The 21,518-nt window shown below is 42.0% G+C and overlaps 1 protein-coding gene across 1 annotated transcript in view; it reads left to right on the plus strand.

The window, feature by feature from the left end:
- LOC138747598 (ankyrin repeat domain-containing protein 33B-like) overlaps positions 1 to 21,518 on the plus strand; it is an 85,141-nt gene that overhangs the window by 31,468 nt on the left and 32,155 nt on the right. The window contains exon 2 of the mRNA XM_069906974.1: positions 11,721 to 11,850. Coding sequence (XP_069763075.1) covers positions 11,721 to 11,850 — 130 coding nt within the window. The remainder of the gene's footprint in view (positions 1 to 11,720; positions 11,851 to 21,518) is intronic.

Consider the following 21,518-nt stretch of genomic DNA (forward strand, 5'->3'; position numbering starts at 1 on the left):
AAACAAGGGAAAGATCCACTCTCACCAGCGTCATATAGACCAATATCGCTGCTAAACACAGATTATAAGATAATAGCTAAACTATTAGCGAACAGATTAGCAGAACAGGTACCGAAAATGGTAAATTTAGACCAAACTGGATTTATCAAAAAAAGACGCACAACAGACAATATTTGTAAATTTATTAACTTAATTCATGCAGTAGAAGGAAATAAAGCACCGGCAGTAGCAGTTGCTTTAGACGCAGAGAAGGCCTTCGACAGAGTAGAATGGAATTACTTGTTCAAAGTATTGCAAAAATTCAGTTTACCGGAGAAGTATATTAATTGGATTAAAGCATTATATAAGGGACCGTTAGCGAAAGTGACAGTAAATGGACATGTATCAAAGCAATTTAACTTAAGCAGGTCAACGCGGCAGGGATGCCCACTATCACCATTATTGTTTGCGCTAGCTATAGAACCACTAGCAGAATCGATAAGAAGAGATAATAATATAAAAGGAATAAAAATAAAAGACAGGGAATATAAAATCAGTCTGTTTGCGGATGATGTGATAGTGTACTTAACAGAACCAGAACTATCAATAAAAGAACTATATAAGAAATTGAAGGAATATGGAGAAGTGTCGGGATACAAGATAAACGTAAATAAAAGTGAAGCAATGCCTATGAATAACGCGGATTTCTCAAAATTTAAGGAGGAATCCCCATTCAGATGGCAAACGCAGGCAATAAGATACCTAGGTGTGCAAATAAACAAAAATCTAGGCCAATTATATAAACTCAATTACAATCCACTAATGAAAAAATTACAGGACGATTTAGAGCATTGGAAAGAGCTACCACTAACACTGATAGGAAGGATAAACTGTATTAAAATGAACATTTTTCCAAGGATACTATACTTATTTCAGGCATTGCCAATACAACTGACAGAAAAATTCTTCAAAGAGTTAAAGAAAATAATAAGGAGATTTTTATGGAGAGGGGGGAAACCGAGGATAGCACTAGACAAATTAACAGAATGGTATAAACAAGGAGGCTTACAATTGCCAAACTTCAAAAATTATTATAGAGCCGCACAATTAAGGTACCTATCAGATTTTTATCAAACAAGGGAAAAACCAGACTGGACGAGACTAGAATTAGATAAAATAGGGGAAAAGATACCTGAACACATATTATATAAATGGGACGAAAAATTGGTACAACATAGAACTTCTCCAGTATTACACCATCTCCTCAATATATGGAAGAAGATTCATGTAGAAAGAAATAAAATAAATTACCAAATACCAAAACTAATATTGACGCAAAATAAGCTACTCCCTTTTACAATAGACAACCTTGCCTTTAGAAAATGGGAAAAAAAAGGGATTAAAAGAATAGAAAATTGTTTTTCAGGAAGTAGATTCTTATCCTTTGAACAAATGAGAGATAAGTACAATATAACGGGAGATACAGCGCTGGCATATTACCAACTGAGATCCTACTTGAAAGATAAATTAGGAAGCAACTTGAGTTTACCAGAGGGAAGTAACCTTGAATATGTGATTACAGATACAATGTTAATCAAAAGATTTATAAAAAATATGTATATTAAACTGCAAGAAAAGGAAAATGAGGAAACAAATGGTAAAACTAAACAAAAATGGGAACAAGATTTAAATATAAAGATAAAAAAGGAAACATGGGAGAAGTTATGCTCTGGAACGATGAGAAATACAATAAATACGAGGCTGCGTATGATACAATATAATTGGTTACACAGACTATACATTACACCGCAAAAGTTAAATAAATGGGACCCAACAGTATCTGATAGATGTTTTCGATGTAAAAAAGAAAGGGGAACAACAATTCATGCAATCTGGACATGTGAGAGAGTAGAAAAATTTTGGGATGATCTCAATCAGATATTAAATAAAATAACAGAAAACAATATACCAAAGAATCCAGAGATCTTTCTCCTAAGTAACATAAAAAATAAAGAATTTGGAATTGACTTGGAGGATGCACAAAAAAGATTTGTTAAGATAGCCCTAGCCGTAGCAAAAAAATGTATTATGTCAACCTGGAAATTGGAAGATAATTTGAAAATACAACAATGGTATATAGAAATGAATAAATGTATTCCATTAGAAAAAATAACATATAGTTTAAGAAATAATATTGAAATATTCGAACAAGTATGGGAGCCTTACATTAAATACAATAGCGAAAACCTACCGGGAACAAACATTACCTAAGTTGATGGAAGGAGAAGAAAAGAAAAGAATGGACTCAGTAGAATTTCTGGTGTATTTTTGTTGAATGACAACATTGACTAACTGAATTAATGCAACCTAGATTGTATAACTAAAATGGATGAGAGGGGGGGGATGGGGGGGTGGCTTGGGAGGAGGGAGGGGGGAGGGAGAAAAAGTCACTGTAAATGTGTGGAAAAGAAAAAGTGTATATCATGGCTATTGTGATTTATGGTGTGAAAAATAAAAAATTAAAAAAAAAAAAAAAAAAAATATTTCTGAAGTGAGTTTTTGACCAACAGGAAAAAAGCATACAGACAGTCAGGATAGTCAGCATGGTTTTGTGAAAGGAAAATCGTACCTCGCGATTCTGATTGAGTTTGTTGAGTAGGTAACAAAAAAAATTGATGAGGGTAGGGTGGTAGATGTGATCCATATTAATTTTAGCAAGGCATTTGTCAAGATCCCCCATGAGAGACTCATCCAGAAAGTCACGAATAGAACCTTGGATGTGTGGATAAAAAATTGGCTTGTAGGAAGAAAGCGGAGAGTAGTAGTGAATGGAAAGCATTCTGCCTGGAGGTCAATTACTAGTGGAGTGCTGCAGGGATCTGTTCTGGGACCCCTGCTCTTTGTGATTTTTATAAATGACCTGGATGAAGAGGCAGAAGGATGGGTCAATAATTTGTGGATGACACGAAGGTTGTGAAAGGTTACAAGAGGATATAGACAGGATGTAGAGTTAGGCAGAAAAGTGGCAGATGGATTTCAATCTGGATAAAGTATGATGTATTTTGGAAGGACAAACCAGAAGGCTGAGTACAGGGTTAATGGTCATTTACTTAGAGTGTGGTTGAACAGAGGGACTTTGGGGTGTAAGTCCATATATCCCTCAAGGACACCGCACAGGTTGTTAGAAGGCCTGTAGGTTGCTGGGCTTCATTAATAAGGGGATTGAGTTCAGGAGTAGAGAGGTCATGTTGCAACTCTACAAATCTCTGGGGAGACCACACTTAGAGTATTATGTTCATTTCTGGTCACCTCATTATAGGAAGGACATGGAAGCTATGGAGAGGGTGCAGAGGAGATTGACCAGGATGTCTTGTCAGACAAGTTTAGCAGAGCTAGGGCTTTTCTCTTTGGCATGTAGAAGGATGAGAGGAGTCTTGATAGAGGACTACAAGATTATGAGAGGCATAATTAGGGTGGACAGGCAGTTCCTTTAGCCCAGGGCAGGATCAGCAAACACCAGAGGATATGTGTACAAAGTGAAGGAAGGGAAGTTTAGGGGAGACGTCAGGGGTAAGTTTTTGTTACACAGAGAGTTGTGGGGGGTTGGAATGCCTTGCCAGAGATGGTGGTGGAGGCTGAAACATTAGGAACATTTAAGAGACACTTAAGCACATGGATGGAAAAAAAATAGAGGGTTACGGGTTAGGGAGGGTTTAATTTCTTTTAGGAAGGAATATATAGGTTGGCACAACATCAAGGGCCAAAGGGCTTGTACAAAGCTGTAATGTATTGAGAAAGTTAAAATGGCCACGGGAAATAAATAAACTGAGAGGATGCTATTTTAAACTTTATATTTGGAGGACTTGAGTGCAGTGTTGTTTGTTGAAGTTGTACTTCAGAATTGTGCTGTACAAAGTGCTGGTTGGAGCAGGCCTGTACAACTGTGAGAAGGTCTGGGCACTGTAGCTTCAGAAGGATGTGGTTGATTTCTGCAATAATGAGGAAACCTGATTCAATTGCGTGCTATTGGATGGTTTAATGAGAATATGAAAACAGCAATCTCATTGTCAGGACTGGACAGACTCGATACGGGAAAGACCTCTGCAATGGTGGGAAAGTTGAAAACCTGGGCTTGCAATAAGGTCACTGAGACCACATCAGGAATTTATTCAGCCAAAGAGTGGTGAACCTGTGGAATTCTCTCAATGCAGGAGGCAGTCGTCCAAATCACGACCAATATGTTCAAAAATGGCCAAAGGAATGAAGGGATGGGGAGAGAAAGCAGGACTGGGGTATTGAATTTGGATAACTCGCCGTGATTGTATTGAACAGACGTGAAGGGCCAATTAGCCTGTCTCTTTGTTTCTTGGCTTCAGATGTTTTCATTAGGGAAGCAAGTAAGGTAACCAGAATTAAATATTTTCAGTGGTAGGGTCACTTAGAATTAGAATTGTCTAAGGAACACAAAAAGAAAATATGAACAGGTGTAGGTCACAGCCCAGTAATCTGGAACTCTCAATTCCCTGATATTTCAAAACTTCAGTGATCCTCTAGGCTACATAATTTTTCATAGTAGAATATTTCCACGAATTCACTATCATGTGAGAAGTTCCACATTTAAATGACCATTCCCTTGTATTCTTCCATGTTGAGGATGCTTCTATTAATGAAAACCTCTCAATATTTACCTTGCAATGCCCCTAAGGATCTTGTATGTCTTAATTAGATCTTTTAAACTCCAGAGAGCATTAATCTAATTTCTTAAGGTACTTAAAATAGATAGCCCTTTCATTTCAAGAATTAAATTAATGCATCTCTTTTGGACTGGCTCCAATATCAGTATATTCCTTCTTAGCCAAGTGGGCCAAAATAACCCCAATCACTGTCCTTCACTTTGACCTGTATGGTTGTAACAATATTGTCTTTCTCAGTCTCAAAATTCCAATGCTCTTGTGATAAAGGCCGATTGACCTTCCTAACCATTTGCTGCACCTACCTGCTGTATTCCACTAAAGAACCCCTGGAACCCCTGTATACTTCACTTATTTACAACCTTCTCCAGTTAGATTTGGACAGCATGGTTGGCATAGCGCCTTTACAGTGCCAGCGATCGGGACTGGACCGGGGTTTGAGTCCTACGCTGTCTAAGTTTTCCCCGTGTCTGTGTGGGTTTTCTCCAGTTCTCCCCACCCACCGTACAAAATGTACTGGGGGCCTAGGTTAATGGGGTGTCATTTGGCGGCACAGACTCATGGGCCAAAATAGCCTGTTACTGTCCTTTATGTCTAAAAAAAATTATAATCTGCCTTTCAATTTTTCTTACTGAAATGCATAATTTCACACTTTCCTACATTAATCTCCATTTTCTGATCTTTTACTCAACCGGATCTACACTGTAGCAGGCTAAATATCCTCATTGCAACAGGCCATTGGCCAACTCGGACCCTTTACTCTATGACCACTCCTCCAGGTCATTAAGAAACAATTGAGGGCTATGAATTGAGTACTCCATTTACTGTGTCCTTCCAACCCGAAAATTATGTACTCATTCAGACAGTTCCCCCAATATCTTATGCTCCAGGCTTTTTATGTGGTATCTCGTGAAATGATTTTATAAACGTGCATTTAGGTTCCTTTATTGCCTCAGATTTTAGATCCTGATCTCTGGCAAATACTGTATGTCAAACATGATTTAACTTCCATTAAAAAAAAGAGCCTTTCAGAATCAGGATTTATTGTCATGAACAAGTCATGAAGCTTGTTGTTTTACAGCAGAATCATAGAGCAAACATTCAGATTATTATACAACATTATTATAAAAAAAATTTAAATGACAGTGCACGGAAAGTCAGGCAGTGGCTTTGGTTCATTGATCATTCAGGAATCTGATGGCAGCGGGGAAGAAGCTGTCCTTGTACCACCCAGTGTTTGTCTTTAGGCTCCTGTACCTTTTCCCCAATGGTAGTAGGGCATGGCCTGGGTGGTGGGGGGTCTTTGAGGATAGAGGCTGCTTTTTTAAGACACTGCCTCATGTAGATGTCCTTGATGGTGCCTTTGGTGTCACAGGCCGAGTTAACAACCCTCTGGAGTTCATTCATGCCCTGAGAGTTGGCGCCTCCATATCAGACAGTGATGCAACCAGCCAGAATGCTCTCCACGGTACATCTGTAGAAGTTTACGAGAGTCTTCGGTGACATACCAAACTGTCTCAGACACCTCACAAAGTATAGCTGCTGGCGAGTCTTCTTTGTGATTGCATCAACATGGAGGCTCCAGGACAGATTCTTGGAGATGTTGATAGTCGGGAATTTGAAGTTCTTGTCCCTCTCCACTACTGAGCTCTCGATGAGGACTGAGCCGTGTTCCCCTCACTTCCTCCTGAAGCCCATAATCATCTCCTTGGTTCTGCTGATGTTGAGCGCGAGGTTGTTGTCGTTAAACCATTCAGTGAGATGATCTATCCCCCTCCTGAACTCTTCCTCATTGCCATTTGTGATTCTGCCGACAACCATGGTATCATCGTCAAATTTGTAGATGACATTGGAATTGTGCCTGGCCACACAGTCATGGTGTATAGTGAGTAGGGCAGTGGGCTAAGCACGCATCCTTGGGGGTGCGCCTGTGTTGATGATCAGTGAGGTGGAAACGTTTTCAATTCATACTGACTGTGGTCTTCTGATGAGGAAGTCAAGGATCATTTTGCAGAAGGGGGTGCAGAGTCCCAGGGTATGGAGCTTCTTGACCAGCACTCAGGGAATAATGGTGCTGAAGGCCGAGCTGTAGTCGATGAAGAGCAGCCGTATATATGAGTTACTGTTTTCAAATTGATGCAGAGCTGAGTGGAGAGCCAGTGATATTACATCTTCTGTGGAGCGATCGTGGCAATAGGCGAATTTCAAGGTGAAACTTTTCCATGCAAAAAAAGTTTGTATTTTCTTGTGCAAACCGTTATTGATGTTTGGTCAATAAATTAAGTCTTGATATAGATTTGTTAACCAATATTTTTCATTCTTTGAAATGATTTGTTTAAGGCAAGACTACAATCAGAAGACTTTGATCAACATTTTCGTATAAAAACTCATGGAAAAGAAGGGGCATAGCAGTGTAAATTTGTCAGGATCTGAAATAGAGGATCCCTTCAATTGATAACTCTAGACTGCTGTCAACTAGCCTGTTGTGAAACAAGTCCCATTGCATTGTTCACATATTTCATGCTTGCAATGGGATCTGGAGGCGGGGTGACAAGAGCAGGCAACAGAGACGGGTTAACACTCTAATTTAAGCATTTCCTGCTCTATCTTTGCAAGTTCCCGAATTGGTATAATGATCCCATCCTCAATATTGTGAGAGAAATGACATTCTTCCGCAGTGTGTTTCCAAGCATAATTCTCTGCTCTTTAAAGGAAGAAAGAATCTGCTGCTCATTCTTTTGTCACTTAATTTTAAAAAGACACAGCAACCTCAGCTAATAAAAGTAAATGTGCCAGGTTGTGAAACTGAGTTTTGCTTCCTGCCAACCTGCTGTTAACGAACCCATTGTCAAAAAGTCCAGTTATTCTGTTAACATGTATGCAACAGAATCGAGAGTGAAGATGACAGAGCAGGTACACGGAGGCGTAACATTCAGAACACTTCCTGTCAGGATTCTGCTGCTTCCTTTCATAGTACAATGAGCTTCACGCTGGCAGTGGAAACAGTTTCTCCTGATTTGTTCTCTCTCAAAGCCTTTGTATCTTGAATTTCTCTGTTAAACCACTTTATCCCCTCCAAGGAGAACAAAGTTCAGATTTATTGTCAGAGTATATACATGACATCATATACAACCCTGGGATTCTTTCTTCCCCAGGCAGAATCAATAACCTCTTTCAAACTGCAGCCCCTGTGTCGCCCTCCTTGGACCCAGTTGCATTACTGGGGCAAAGGTGCTGGAAGCACCTTTTAAATTGCAGGGGGGGGGATCCACCCATTAAATCACCAACCTGACTATTTAAGGGGGATCCCGCCCCCCGCAACGATGCGTCACGCACTCACCTGAAGTACTGCCAGATGTTTGGATGCTGGCTGCCCAGTGACACACGCAAGCACTGATGTCACCGGAATCAGCGGGTCGACCATTTTCCTGTTCAAATTGCCTGTGGATGTGACCAGGGTAAGTTTAATTGGGTTCCCTGACTACCTCTGACATAGGTCAGGGACCCTGTTGGATTCCAACGGGGTTGACCGGGTCAGACCCTTTCAAACTGCAGCGTAACTTGAGTGCTAACTGGTTCAATCCCATTTTACACTGATTTGAAAGAGCCTAATCACAGCTTCTTTGTTCTCTGCAAAACTGCAGTCCACAATCACTGGCATTTTGCAAGCTATTGGTGAGATTGGAAGGAAACGTAAAAACTGATCATATTTTCAGGACAGAATTGTTTGACATTCCCCAGTAAAATGTCATTTCTGCCTCTGTCATTACAGAGTTGGATGGAATTACAATAAATTACAACAGTGTGTCAGCAATGATCCAGGAGGCCTTGAATGAGCAAGTGCTACAGTTTGTGGGCAATAAAGTAGGGAAAGCAAAGATAAAAGGCAAATTACAACTCGTGTTACATTTTTTTTGTCATTAGCTGACAGATTATAACTACTACCTAAGGCCTTATTTTAGATTATGCCTTCAGTGACCTTTTTAATTGCATATGCATTTTTGTTAATCAATGGTGAGTGATCCATGATAGTTAATTTGCAATGTCTTACAATATAACCTTCTTGATCAATTACTATAGACTTTAACAGCAATATTCATGATAAGGAATCATGTGGTCATTGAACTAATTTCAGTACAGTATGCGGAAAAATGTCTGTTACAAAAATTGTCATGACTAGGCTGACTGCTTTAACATTAATCGGTGTAGTATAGCCAAATGTGTTACGTTAAGGCACGATAACCAAGTTTATCCAGGGATGCACGTATGACCACGTCTATTCTCCCATCCATCTCCTGAAAGTTACATTTCCTGAACAAATATTAACATAAACGAATGGGGTCTGGGAAATATGCCCTACTCCCCACGTGTTGCTCCTCTTCAAGAATAAAAATTCAAGTTGCAAGGTATCTGTCCATATCAGACACCATGGGTTTACAAATGTCCTCAATTTTGATATAATTTCTGCTCATCGTTTTGCCATACCGTCAAAGAAACAATGAACAGAAAGCATCACTCTCTAAAGGTGAATCAAATTTGCCTTTTAAACTTTGTCCCAGAGGCTTGCTGTGTGTACTCTGTCCCCTTGAGAGTAGTCCTCTCTTTGCAGTGGTGTACGTCACAATAAATGTGGAAAAAGTTTCCCCTTTGAAGGTTGTTAGATCCGCTGAATAAATAATAAAACAGCTGATAGATGATTTTGTGAACCACAGTGTCTGGAAATCAAACTGGAATCTGAAGAGAGGCACAAAACTGCTGATGTTGGAATCTGAAGCAAATTTAAAGAAAATTGTAGGTGGAACATAGGGGTGTCAGGCAGTGCCGGTGGAGGGAAAGGAATGGTTGACGAGTTGGGTTGAGACCCTGCATCAGGACATTGTTCCCCTCCACTGACGCTGCCTGATCCACTCAGGACCTTGAACCGTTTGTTTGGAACTTGAAGAGACCCTGTACTGCCTAAAACTTCAAAAGCACGTTCTGCACCTTGAGTGCTGGGCAGGGATCCATTCCGGCAGAGAGATTATGGGATGGTGGTTTAAAAAAAGAATCAGAGACTTGATAATATTGGGTAATCAGCCAACATGTGATTTGTGCTAGATTCTGCCCATTTTGGCTCCCATCCATGGGAGCTCTGCTGTTTGGAGTGGTACTATGAGATCAATGGCCATTAGTGCCATGAGATCATGCCATGCTTTTAAGAGGGCAATGGTACCTTGGCTAAACATCTCATCCAAAAGACAGCATTCCAACAGTGCAGCACTCTCTCTTGGGAGGACAGTTGAGAACCCCATTTGGTGTTTCTTTATTGAGTGTGACTCAACTTAGTACCGTCCGATTTATGTCAGTCACGTTAATCTGAGATTGAGTTGGATGTATTTTTTAATTATTTTTACATGATGCAGATCAGTAACTTATGTTCTGTTATACTGTCTAAACACATTTGCTGCTGTGGCTTTCTTTCAATAATATCTCGTCATCAGTAAAAAAATAACCCATTGTTTATAAATGACTGGGCTGTACTGGAAAATGTGGGAACTTTACAAAAGCAATTTTAAACTTTCCCAATGAAGCCGCACACAACTGATCAACATGATTCAAGATCCTTTTGTTATTGTGTAATAAAACAGATGTAGCATTACACAAAATTCCCTTTACTCTGCTGTGCAGCCACACAGACCATTGTCAACCTGAGCTGCAGATCCAAGCCCACGACACAAACATGACAGGGCACTTGGCCAAAAAGCCTCTGCACTATGAACATCAGTCATCAATTTCAAATGTGTTTTTACAAATCCAATTAATGCTAACTATGTCTACTTCAAGGGATAGCTGTTGATTTACAATTGTTTTGGGTAATAGCCATGGAAAAGCTACAAAGCCAATGTGAATGGCCTAAATGGGATGCTTTTTGACAAACTATAGTGGTAGTAAATAGAAAGGAAATTGCATATGTTTAAATAATGCTTAGTGAAAAAGATAAGATGATCATTTTTACCTCCTCCAGAGACTTGTTTTGAATTGTGTGGTACCACACACAAAAAAACCCCAAAGGTTTCACTTCTGGGAAGACCTTTTGTGTGTTTAATTTCTCTAATTGCTGATCAGTTTGTCTCCTTTGTCAAGGATAAGGCAATGCTGTCACTGCACCAGCGGTCGGGACCCGGGTTCGAGTCCCGCACTGTCTGTAAGGAGTTGGTACATTCTCCCCATGTCTGCGTGGGTTCTCCCCGGGGGCGGGGGGGGGGTGTCCCAGTTTCCTCCCACCGTTCAAAAACGTACCGGGGAGGGGTGTAGGCTAATTGGGTGGCACGGACTTGTGGGCCGAAATGGCCTGCTACCATGTTGTGTGTCAAATTAAAATGTCATTTAAGATTTAAATTTATATTACCAACTACTATTTTTTCTCTCTGCTCTGTCTATGTCCTTTTTAAACTTTCTTTTATCTGTGGGCTTTCACATGGCCCTGCCGGGAATTTTCAGTATTTTGTTTTCATTATCGATCTTCAGCTTTTAGTTATATACGGGTATTTTTCTTATGTCTTGGTCTCTCAGGCTGCCTGAGCCTGTGTGGTAGATGCAAATGCTAGTTGGCAGTATTATTGGGTGACCTTGTAGAGGGGGTGTCAGGTGATGGAAGTGAAGACTGTGTATGAAATGATAAAACCAAGGACATTGACTACTTAATCATTCGTTGGACTCTAAACTATGCCCTCATATTGCTTGTTGCTGGGAATGTCCCTGCTTTGGGATATTGGTGGCTTTTCCAATCAACTTCCCTTTCACCTTTACTAGCCCACACAAGTTTTATGCAAACAAATTACTCTTTAATTGTCACCTGGGCCTACTGGTATATATTTCATTTCCAAAATAGGCTGTATCTTTTCCCCATCAACCTTTTTAGTAGTTTCCAGTTCTTTAATGTTTCTGCTTTGTTGACTTTCCTTCATCAGTTGCTTAGTTTGCTAGATTTTTGCATGTCATTGTTTTATTTGCAGTTTCTGATCTTTGCGAGATTAAAATCTCACAAAGGTGGGTGTTTTCTGCTTGCAGACTGGGCTGATGGTGGCCTGTTATCAAGGGTTCATGGACATTGTTTTCATCTTGGCCCAATGCCCTCACCTTGATGTCAACTGGCAAGACACGGAGGGAAACACAGCTCTGATTACCGCAGCCCAGGCAGGTAAGAACCAACGAGTCCACTGAATTTGTTCGTGGTAGTACACTCTGTTATGTGCCTCTCTCTATTAGGTTAAATTCTATCCTGTTTCGTAGTGCATTTGAGGTCAGAGACAGCCACATAACCTTCCCACTCAAGGCTACATTCTAGTTGGCTGCTTCAGGACACTGAGGGGGAATTTTCACTCCAGTGACACTTTTCACTCCAGTTCAAATTTATTATCACATATACCAAGATGGAGTGATAAAGTTATTTTTGTAGCGAGCAGTCCAGTTAGATATTTCATACATTGTACAGCAATTTATGCACAGTACAAAGTGCAGAGTTTACGGATAGAATTCCGATGGTATATTGGGCAAAATAATATTGCTATTAAATTTTATTTGTTTATTTACAATGCGGAGGGAGCAGACTCTGGTCAGTTAAACTCACGGTGCTCAATTATGCCCTAATAAACCTACAACCCTGTACATTTTGAATGGTGGGATGAGACCGGAGCACCCGGGGAAATCCCAGACAAACAGGGAGAACGTGCCGGATTCCGACCTGGGTTTCTGGTGCTGTAATAATGTCACGCTAACTGCTACAGTAACCAATGCCACCCTTGATTGTGAGGATCATTCGTGAGGCTGACAAGAGTAGGAAAGAATCTGGTAGTGCGTGATCTCACGCTCATGAATTTTCCTCGCGATGGGAAGTGGTCAAGAGAGTGTGGCCAGCATGGGCTGAGCCTCTGAAGATGTTGCCAGTTTTTCCAAGGCTGCGGGGACTGTGGAGGGGAGTGGTTTTTGTGAACGCCCGTGCAGTTCCTTGTGATCTTGGGTGGAGCACCTCATAATTGACGCAGTGATCCCTGAATGGTGCATTTGTGGAGGTTGTTGAGGGACGCAGGTGACTTGCCAAATTTCCTCAAGGCCCTCAGGAAGAGAAGGTGCTGCCACACTTTCTTTGCTGTTGCAGCGACATGGGTGGACCAGGACACATCATGGGAGATGTTTACCCCAAGGAACTTGAAGCCTAAAATCCAGACTACTTAGGGATTGGGTTGGTCCGGATTTTCCGAATGCTAGGGCAGTACTTTTAAAATTCATATTTAAGGAGGAGGTCAGAAGCGATGAACAGGTAAATTTTGATAATGTATTCATTAGAAAATACACCAGCTTCAGCTATCAAAACAAACAGCTTTAAAGAAATATAAAGTCAACACTTGACAAAAATGTAAACATAAATTTTTTCACTACAAAATTATGTTTAAAAATGAACATTGTAAAAGAGAAATGCAGAATGCAAATGAACTTCTTTGTGATAAGATGACGTGGTCGCTTGTTGCACTGGGCATCTGTGGTTCTAACGCATATGCACAAAATCCTGCTAAATTTAAAACGTTTGAGTCTGGATTCTCAGGATTCTGGCATCTGAAATTTTGGACTTTTACGGTTCTGTCTCCATCTCGTCACTGTTGATGTGCGCCCCACCCCTCTTCTGGAAGTCTTTGACGAGCTACTTGGTCTTTGTGACTTTGAAGGAGAGGTGGTGTCTCACCATCAAGCTGTTAATTCTTGTATCTCCCTTCTATGCTTGTCATTGCTAGAAATCCTACCTTTGACTGTGGCATCATCTGTACATTTATAGATGGAGTTGGGGTGGCGTTTGGCCGCACAGTCCTGGATGTACAAGGAATAAAGCAGGGGACTGAATATACAGAGGGCCCGGGTGTTGAGGATGATCATAGAGGAGGTGCAGTCACCAATCCTCATTGGTTGTGGCCCATGGGATAGACAAATGTATCTATTTGCAGAGATGAATGCTGAAGCTAAGGTCATGAAGTCTGGGGATGAGTTTGGTAACGTTGAAGGCCGATTTCTATAGACAAAAATAGTCTCGCCTAGGTGTCATTGTTATCCAAGGGCTAAGTGGAGGGAGAAGGTATCTGCTATGAATCTGTTGCAGTGATAGACAAATTGGAGTGGGTTGAGAATGACCAGTTAAAATGACTTGCACATTATTAACACGATTGCTTCCCTTCCCTTATTTTAAAAACCTATTGGATGATTGCAATTGAAGGAAAAAATCGTCAAGTAACATCTCTTCTGTAAGAGGGCGGCATGGTTGGTGTAGCAGTTAGCGTAATGCCTTTGCAGCGCCAGCGACCGGGACACCAGTGAGGATCACCGTGCAACCTACAGACTCCTGAGGGATTTCCGGAAAAAAGTACGCATTAAGCAAAGTTAAGATTACCAGAACTATTTTAAAGTGCTTATCAGAAGAAAAAAAAAGAATTGAAGGATTTATGGATTATCTTTAGACCCATGTCCTCCTGCAGTTTCATTACCATAGCAGATGAATTTGTAACCAGAGCGCTGAGAATTGGACAACCATCACTGATCACATTGATTTACAGAAAAGGCGAAATGGGGCTTCAGCTTCTACACGTCCTCAAACCTAGGATCAAGCAGTCCTAGTAGTTTGTATTCTTCCAGTTGGTGGTCTTTTCTTTTCAATATCAGGGAATATATTTACTCTCCTTTGGAGTTGGGGAAAGTGACCGATGTCTCCTGACAATTTTGTCTCTCTGAAAAACTTATTCTGAAAACTGAAAGTTTCTGAAGGATCGGAAACAATCCTATCCTTAAGTTGACATAGCCAAGTTAAGCGTTTGCAAATGATTCACTAAATCAGGAAAGAACATTAGCTCTTGCACCTTTTCCAGTTGAGGATAGGACTCTTTCATTTTCTTCAAGAAAAGTAATAACAGGCTGCAACAGATCCACAAACCTACTTGAGGATTTGCTGGTTGACAGCCACCTCACACGGCAGTAGGAGGAGACGTCACTGGGATGAACTTCAAGCTCCAGTTCTTCAATAAACCTTTTGAACTGACGGTGGGCCTTCCCATTTAAGCGTATGAAATTGACAGTTTCAAGGACGGATTTCATAACATCTTCACACTTGAAGTATCCAGCTGCCAGGTGCTCACGATGAATAATGCAATGAACAGGGAGAAACTCTAGAATGCTGGGGTCACTTTTCATTAATCCTGCATTTTTCTCCCCACCATTGCGGGTGCCCCAACTGTTGCAGCACTGAGGAGTTTATCCAGTGGAACATCAGCATTTGTTAAGGCTCTTCCAAGTGCATTTTTAAAGTCAACACTGCGAGTTGTTTCCTTTTAGTGCAACTGAGTCCACATCTCTTCTTTCAAGTTAGATCAGAAGAAACATAACGAACAAATACTGCCAGTTGTGGGCTGCCTTGTATGTCTGTAGATAACATCAGGAGCCAAGCTGAATACAAGTGAATGCTTTAAATCAGTTGGCATTTTGCCTTCAACATCAGCACTGATCTGGGAGATAAACCTCTCTGTAGTGTGGTGTGAAACTGGTGTTTGTGTTATTAGTTGCTGAGGTTTTTGTGTCACTGCAACAACTTCAGCGATATTCTTAACAAATTCGCCATCAGGAATAATATAATGGAGGATAGCAAAAGCTTTTTTAAATATGTGAAGAGGAAGAAATTGGTTCGGTCTAAAATTGGTCCATTAAGAATGGAAAAGGGTGGAATTATTACCGGAAACAAGGAGATGGCTGAGGAATTTAACAAATACTTTGCAACTGTCTTCACCAAGGAGGATATAGGTTATGGTCAGTTAGGGGGTAGTGGTCATGCGGTATCAAGAGACTTGGGGAACTTTCCTGGGGAAGTTGGGGATCTAATGGATATCCGGATCCAGAAGCAGGAGGTTGTGAGTAAATTGTTGGGACTGAGGGCTGATAAATCCCCAGGGCCTGATGGGCTGCATCCTAGGGTGCTTAAAGAAGTTGCTATGGAAATTGTGGAGGCACTGGTCGACATTTTCCAAAGTTCCATAGATTCGGGGGAGGTCCCTGAGGATTGGAGAGTGGCTGATGTGGTGCCGATTTTTAAGAAGGGAGGGAGGGAGAAAACGGGAAATTATAGACCGGTCAGCCTGACGTCAGTGGTGGGGAAGATATTGGAATATATCATAAAAGGAGTAATAGCAGAACACTTAGGCAGAAATAATAGTATAAGGGCTAGTCAGCATGGATTCCTTAAGGGTAAGTCATGCTTGAATAACCTTCTGGAATTTTTCGAGGATGTGACAAAGAGGGTGGACTTGGGAGAGCCAGTGGATGTGGTGTATTTGGACTTCCAGAAGGCCTTTGATAAGGTACCGCACGGGAGACTAGTGGGCAAGATCAGGGAGCATGGTATTGGAGGTAAGGTGCTGACATGGATAGGAAATTGGTTAGGAAATAGGAAACAAAGGGTTGGAGTAAGCGGGTCTTTTTCAGGATGGCAGGATGTTACGAGTGGAGTGCCGCAGGGATCGGTATTGGGTCCTCAGTTGTTTGTAATTTATGTAAATGATTTGGATGAGGGGATTATTAATAACATGAGCAAATTTGCAGATGACACTAAACTGGGTGGCAGTGTGGGGTGTGAGGAGGATGTCAGGAAAATGCAGAGGGACTTGGACAGGTTGAGGGAGTGGGCTGCTGAATGGAAGATGACGTTCAATGTGAGCAAATGTGAGGTTATCCATTTTGGGGGCAATAATAGGAAAGCTGAGTATTATTTAAATGGAGACAAGCTAGGGAGTGGGGAGGAGCAAATGGATCTGGGAGTACTTGTTCACAGGTCACTGAAGGCTAACATGCAGGTTCAGAAAGCTGTGAAGAAGGCAAATGGCATGTTGGCTTTCATAAAGAGGGGATTGGAGTATAGGAACAGAGACGCCCTTCTGCATTTGTACAGGGCCCTGCTGAGACCCCGCCTGGAGTATTGCGTCCAGTTCTGGTCTCCATTTTTGAGGAAGGACATACTAGCTATAGAGGGTGTGCAGCGCAGATTTACAAGGTTAGTTCCAGGGATGGTGGGGTTGACATATGCTGAAAGGCTAGAAAAACTGGACTCCTAACCGATGGAGTTTAGAAGGATGAGGGGGGACATGATTGAGGTATACAAAATTATCAGGGGGATAGACAGGGTGAAGTCGGATTACTTGTTCCCAATGATGGGGGAGACGAGGACTAGAGGGCATAGTTTAAGAATACAGGGTAGGCCCTTTAGGACGGAGATGAAAAAACTTTTTTTTACCCAGAGAAGTGTGAATTTGTGGAATGCTCTGCCACAGAGGGTGGTAGAGGCAGATTCGCTGATTATGTTCAAAAGTGAGTTAGATAAGACTCTAGTGGGCAAAGGAGTTAAGGATTATGGGGATAAGGCTGGAAAGGGGTACTGATAGTAGTGATCAGCCATGATCTGTAAAATGGCAGTGCTGGCTCGACGGGCTGAAGGGCCTACTCCAGCTCCTATTGTCTATAATATAGACATTGTGCACAAGCAATATAACAAAACTAGCTTCAATCGCTGTATCAACTTCCATACTGAACATTGTCAACAGTGTCTGCTGGCTATTTAGTGATGGTTTTCACACAGTTAACTTGTTTTTCCACAATTCTGATTTTCGGTGGATGATCAGCTGAAAGGTTCTCATGGTGTTTCATGTTCCTGGCGTTGTGATGGCTTAGTGACCCACAGGTTTAATGATGAATGGAAAATCTTCCTCCCACTCTGTCTTAACATTTCTGTTATCATTTTTATACTTGGATTTCTTACAATTTGATGACACCAACTTCCTTCACCAAATGTTTAGTCACTTGTCACAAAATTACCATATATACATGTGTAATGGTCAAATTTTGTGGACCACTTTTTTAGGGTAAAGTTTAGGGGGTCGACTATTACAAGCATACTACTTTTGACCACTGTAAACACCTACATCGTTTGGGGTTTTGGGAGCTCGGATGGGAGGGCGGCTGGGGTGTCAGGAGATTAGATGAGCAGGAGATCAGATGAGCAACTGGCTGGCCAGGGCTGAATGGTAGGCCTGCATTCAAGGCATTGGGAGCTCGGATAGGTGGGCAGCCAGGGCCTTGGTGAGAGATGGTAGTTGGGGTATCGAGGACAGATGGGTGGACGGACGGGACACTGAAAGCTTGGATGGGCAGGAAGCCAGGGCCTATGCAAGAGACGGTGGGATGGAAAACAGACAGGATGTTGGGCAATCAGATGGACGGGCGGCCAGGGCCCAGGCGAGAGATGGCAGTTGGGGCATTGGGAGCTCGTACGAATGGCAGATGGGGCATATGGAGCTTGGATGGGCAGGCAGCCGGAGTCTAGGCAAGAGTCTGCGGTTGGAGTGTCAGGAGCTCCGGAGGGCGAACGGCCTGGATCACGCTTACCCTCCACTAATTTTACTGCCAGCAACCTCGCCACACACGCCACAATCACACGATGGCAAGCCACACCCACTAACACTTCCTTTGTGAGCCCCGGCTTGTATGATTCCTGTCTCAGCCAACATATTTCTGCAAGCCACACATTCATGTCAAAGTACCACATGTGGCTCGCGAGCCGCAGTTTGTCCACCCCTGACCTACTGTTCCAACCTTCTAATCGATAGGTGAATGCCAATTCTGTGACAATTTTCTTTCCGTCACTAGCTACCATTGTGAAGTTTCAGAAGTATACATTTTTCATTATTTGGAAACAGTTAAAGATAGTCCGTGCATACTGAAGGAATGTTACCGTGACATTGTAAAACACAGCAATCAGTTAATGGCCAGGCCACAAGCTTCGAAGCAGTAATTCAATCTGGCAGTTGTGCTGAGATTAGAAATTGCAGAAGCAAAACTCAGGAGGTTTATCCTCGTCAGCTGAACCTAAAGATTGATTTCTACACTCGATCTCGCTGTTGGGTATCTGTTGGTGTTTCATAAATACACAATAGGATCACCTGAAGAATGTCAGATTGGTGCATTCTGCTTTTGCTTTGGAAATGGAACATGAGAAGAGGATTTGGCTATTCAACCGGCCTGTCGTTCACTTCAACTGGGGGTGATTCATTTCCCTACCTTTATTCCAAATCCTGTATCGCACTTGTCTTGCAAATATCTATCTGGAGTGGTTTCCAATTTTCTAGTGAAACTCACTGCCAGTCCCAAGGGAAGGCATTACAAATTTCAATTAGCAAAACAGAACTGCTTCCAGAGAATAACATTGTAGTTCTATGCTGTTATGTTTTTTTTTGCTAAAAGTTCAACAACGTTTTAATTTCACTTCATCCCAAATATCCTGGAACTTCCTCAGTTCTGACTGGAATCTCAATCCAGAGAATGTGCTGAACTCTCTGGAAAGACCAGTGGGTCAGACAATCAGTCAGGTCCATTGCAGGCCCGGTTTTCTGAAAATTGCAGGATCTCTGGGATTAAGTGTCTACTGGCCCTAGCCCTTTTGAATCTTTGAAAAAACTTAGATATTCAGCACCGTAACAGGGCTTTTCGACCCATGAATCCATGCTGCCCAATTGACCTACAAGCTCTGGTACATTTTGAACAGTGGGAGGAAACTGGAGCCCCTCCTGGGAAAATAATCATGCAGACACGGGGAGAACATACCTTACAGAAAACGCAGGATTCGAACCCCAGTTGCTGTAACAGCGCTGCACTAACCGCTACACCAACCGTGGTGGAGTCAGTTTCAGGGTGAAGCGAAGAATGTTGTGTTAACACTGAATTCGAGGTAAATCCAGGAGCTTCGATGCCAGGGTGAATGTATCCACTGATTGTGGGACCAGGGCATTGCCCGAAAGTGGTGCACCTCCAAATCGGCAGCAGCTAAATTAAACCAAGCTGCAGCCTTCAATTGGGGAGTTGAGTCTGGGTTTCTGTTCCAGACTCTGTACCCACGGAGAGGGGAGGAGTTACACTGCTGCAACTTCCCCTTTCCTGTCCCCCCCACCCCCCACATTCTCTTATTTTTCTCCCCCACTTTTTCTTTCTGCTTTCCCCACCTCTTGTTCCCCAATTATCGCACTTTCTTTTGTTTGCAGACTTTACTGGTTGGATGGATAAATGCCACCAGAAAGGTTTCTCATCTAGTCTCTTGTGTTGACGTGGTTTTCTCTTCACCCATGAATAATGGAGTTACTGATCTGCTCTGTACAAGGTTCCACGACTCAAGTGCCAGCCACTACCACTTTTGCATGCCAGTGAGGACCCCAGTGATAATAATGAATGTTGATGACATTCATGTTGATTCCAATGACACCACAGTTGTTGGCAGGATCACAAATGACAATGAGGAAGCGTACAGGAGGGAGGTAGATCAGGTTGTTGAATGGTGTAACAACAACAACCTTGCACTCAACGTCAGCAGAACCAAGGAGATTATTGTGGATTTTAGGAGGAAGTCAGGGGGACATGACCCAGTCCTCATTGAGGGCTCGGTAGAGGAGAAGGTCAGGAACTTCAAATTCCTGGGTGTCATCATCACTGAGGATCTGTCCTGGAGCCTCCACATTGATGAAATCACAAAGAAGGCTCACCCGTGGCTATATTTTGTGAGGTGTGTGAGGAGATTTGGTACGTCACCGAAGACTCATGAACTTCTACAGGGATACCGTGGAGAGCATTCTGGCTGGTTGCATCACTGTCTGGTATGGAGGCGCCAACTCTCAGGTCAAAAATAAAACTCCAGAGGATTGTTAACTCGGCCTGTGACATGATAGGCACCAGACTTCACTCCTTCGATGACATCTACATGAGGCGGTGTCATAAAAAAGCAGCTTCTATCCTCAAAGACCCTCCACTACCCAGGCCATGCCCTCTTCACTCTGTTACCATCGGGGGAAAAGGGTACAGGAGCCTAAAGACGAGCACTCAGCGGCACAAGGACAGCTTCTTCCCGCTGCCATCAGATTCCTGAATGATCAATGAACCAATGACACAGCCTGACTTTTCATGCTCTATTATTTTATATAGTAATGTTGTAAGATGGTTATAATATGAAAGTTTGCTCTGTGAAGCTGATGAGAAACACCAAATTTCATGATTTGTTCATGATAATAAATCCGGATTCTGAAAATCAGGATCCGGAAGTGCACATTAAAGCATTGTGAGGAACCAACTTGATTGGACATGTGCCAAGGAAGGCAAAGCTTATCAAAAAGAATATGCAGAAGGAAGATCTGATGCAATCGAATAGACTGGTCCATTTGAGCTGAAAGTAATGCATTCATATTAATTTGTAAAATTGGAGATTAATATAACAGTCATTTTAAAAAGTTAAATCCAGTGGAACAGCATCTTAATTGCAAGGACCAATATTAATAAATTAAACGAATGGATAAAACCGAGGCAAAAGTATTTCAAATTACCATAGGTAAGTGTAAAGCCATCAATATGGGAGCTGATTGGATTAATGTTTTTAATACTACAAAAACTAAAAGCAGCAAATGTTCAAAAAAGCTTGGAAGTAAGTACATGTACATTAGATTGTAAATTATAATTGGAAAAATAATATAACCATATAACCATTTACAGAGCGGAAACAGGCCATGTCAGCCTTTCGAGTCCGCACCAGTTCACTAGAACAACTCCACTAGCTCAAACCTCCTGCTCACTGCCAATAACTCTCCAACCCCCTCACCTCCATGTACACATCCAACCTTCACTTAAATGACAGAAGGGACCCTGCCGCAACTATCTCATTCGGAAGTTCATTCCATTCTGCCACCACTCGCTGAGTGAAAAAGCATCCTCTAATATATCTCCTAAAGTGTTGCCCCCTTACCCTTAACTCATGGC

This window comes from Narcine bancroftii, chromosome 1, assembly GCF_036971445.1.
Source record: "Narcine bancroftii isolate sNarBan1 chromosome 1, sNarBan1.hap1, whole genome shotgun sequence".
In the NCBI taxonomy this organism is placed as follows: domain Eukaryota; kingdom Metazoa; phylum Chordata; class Chondrichthyes; order Torpediniformes; family Narcinidae; genus Narcine; species Narcine bancroftii.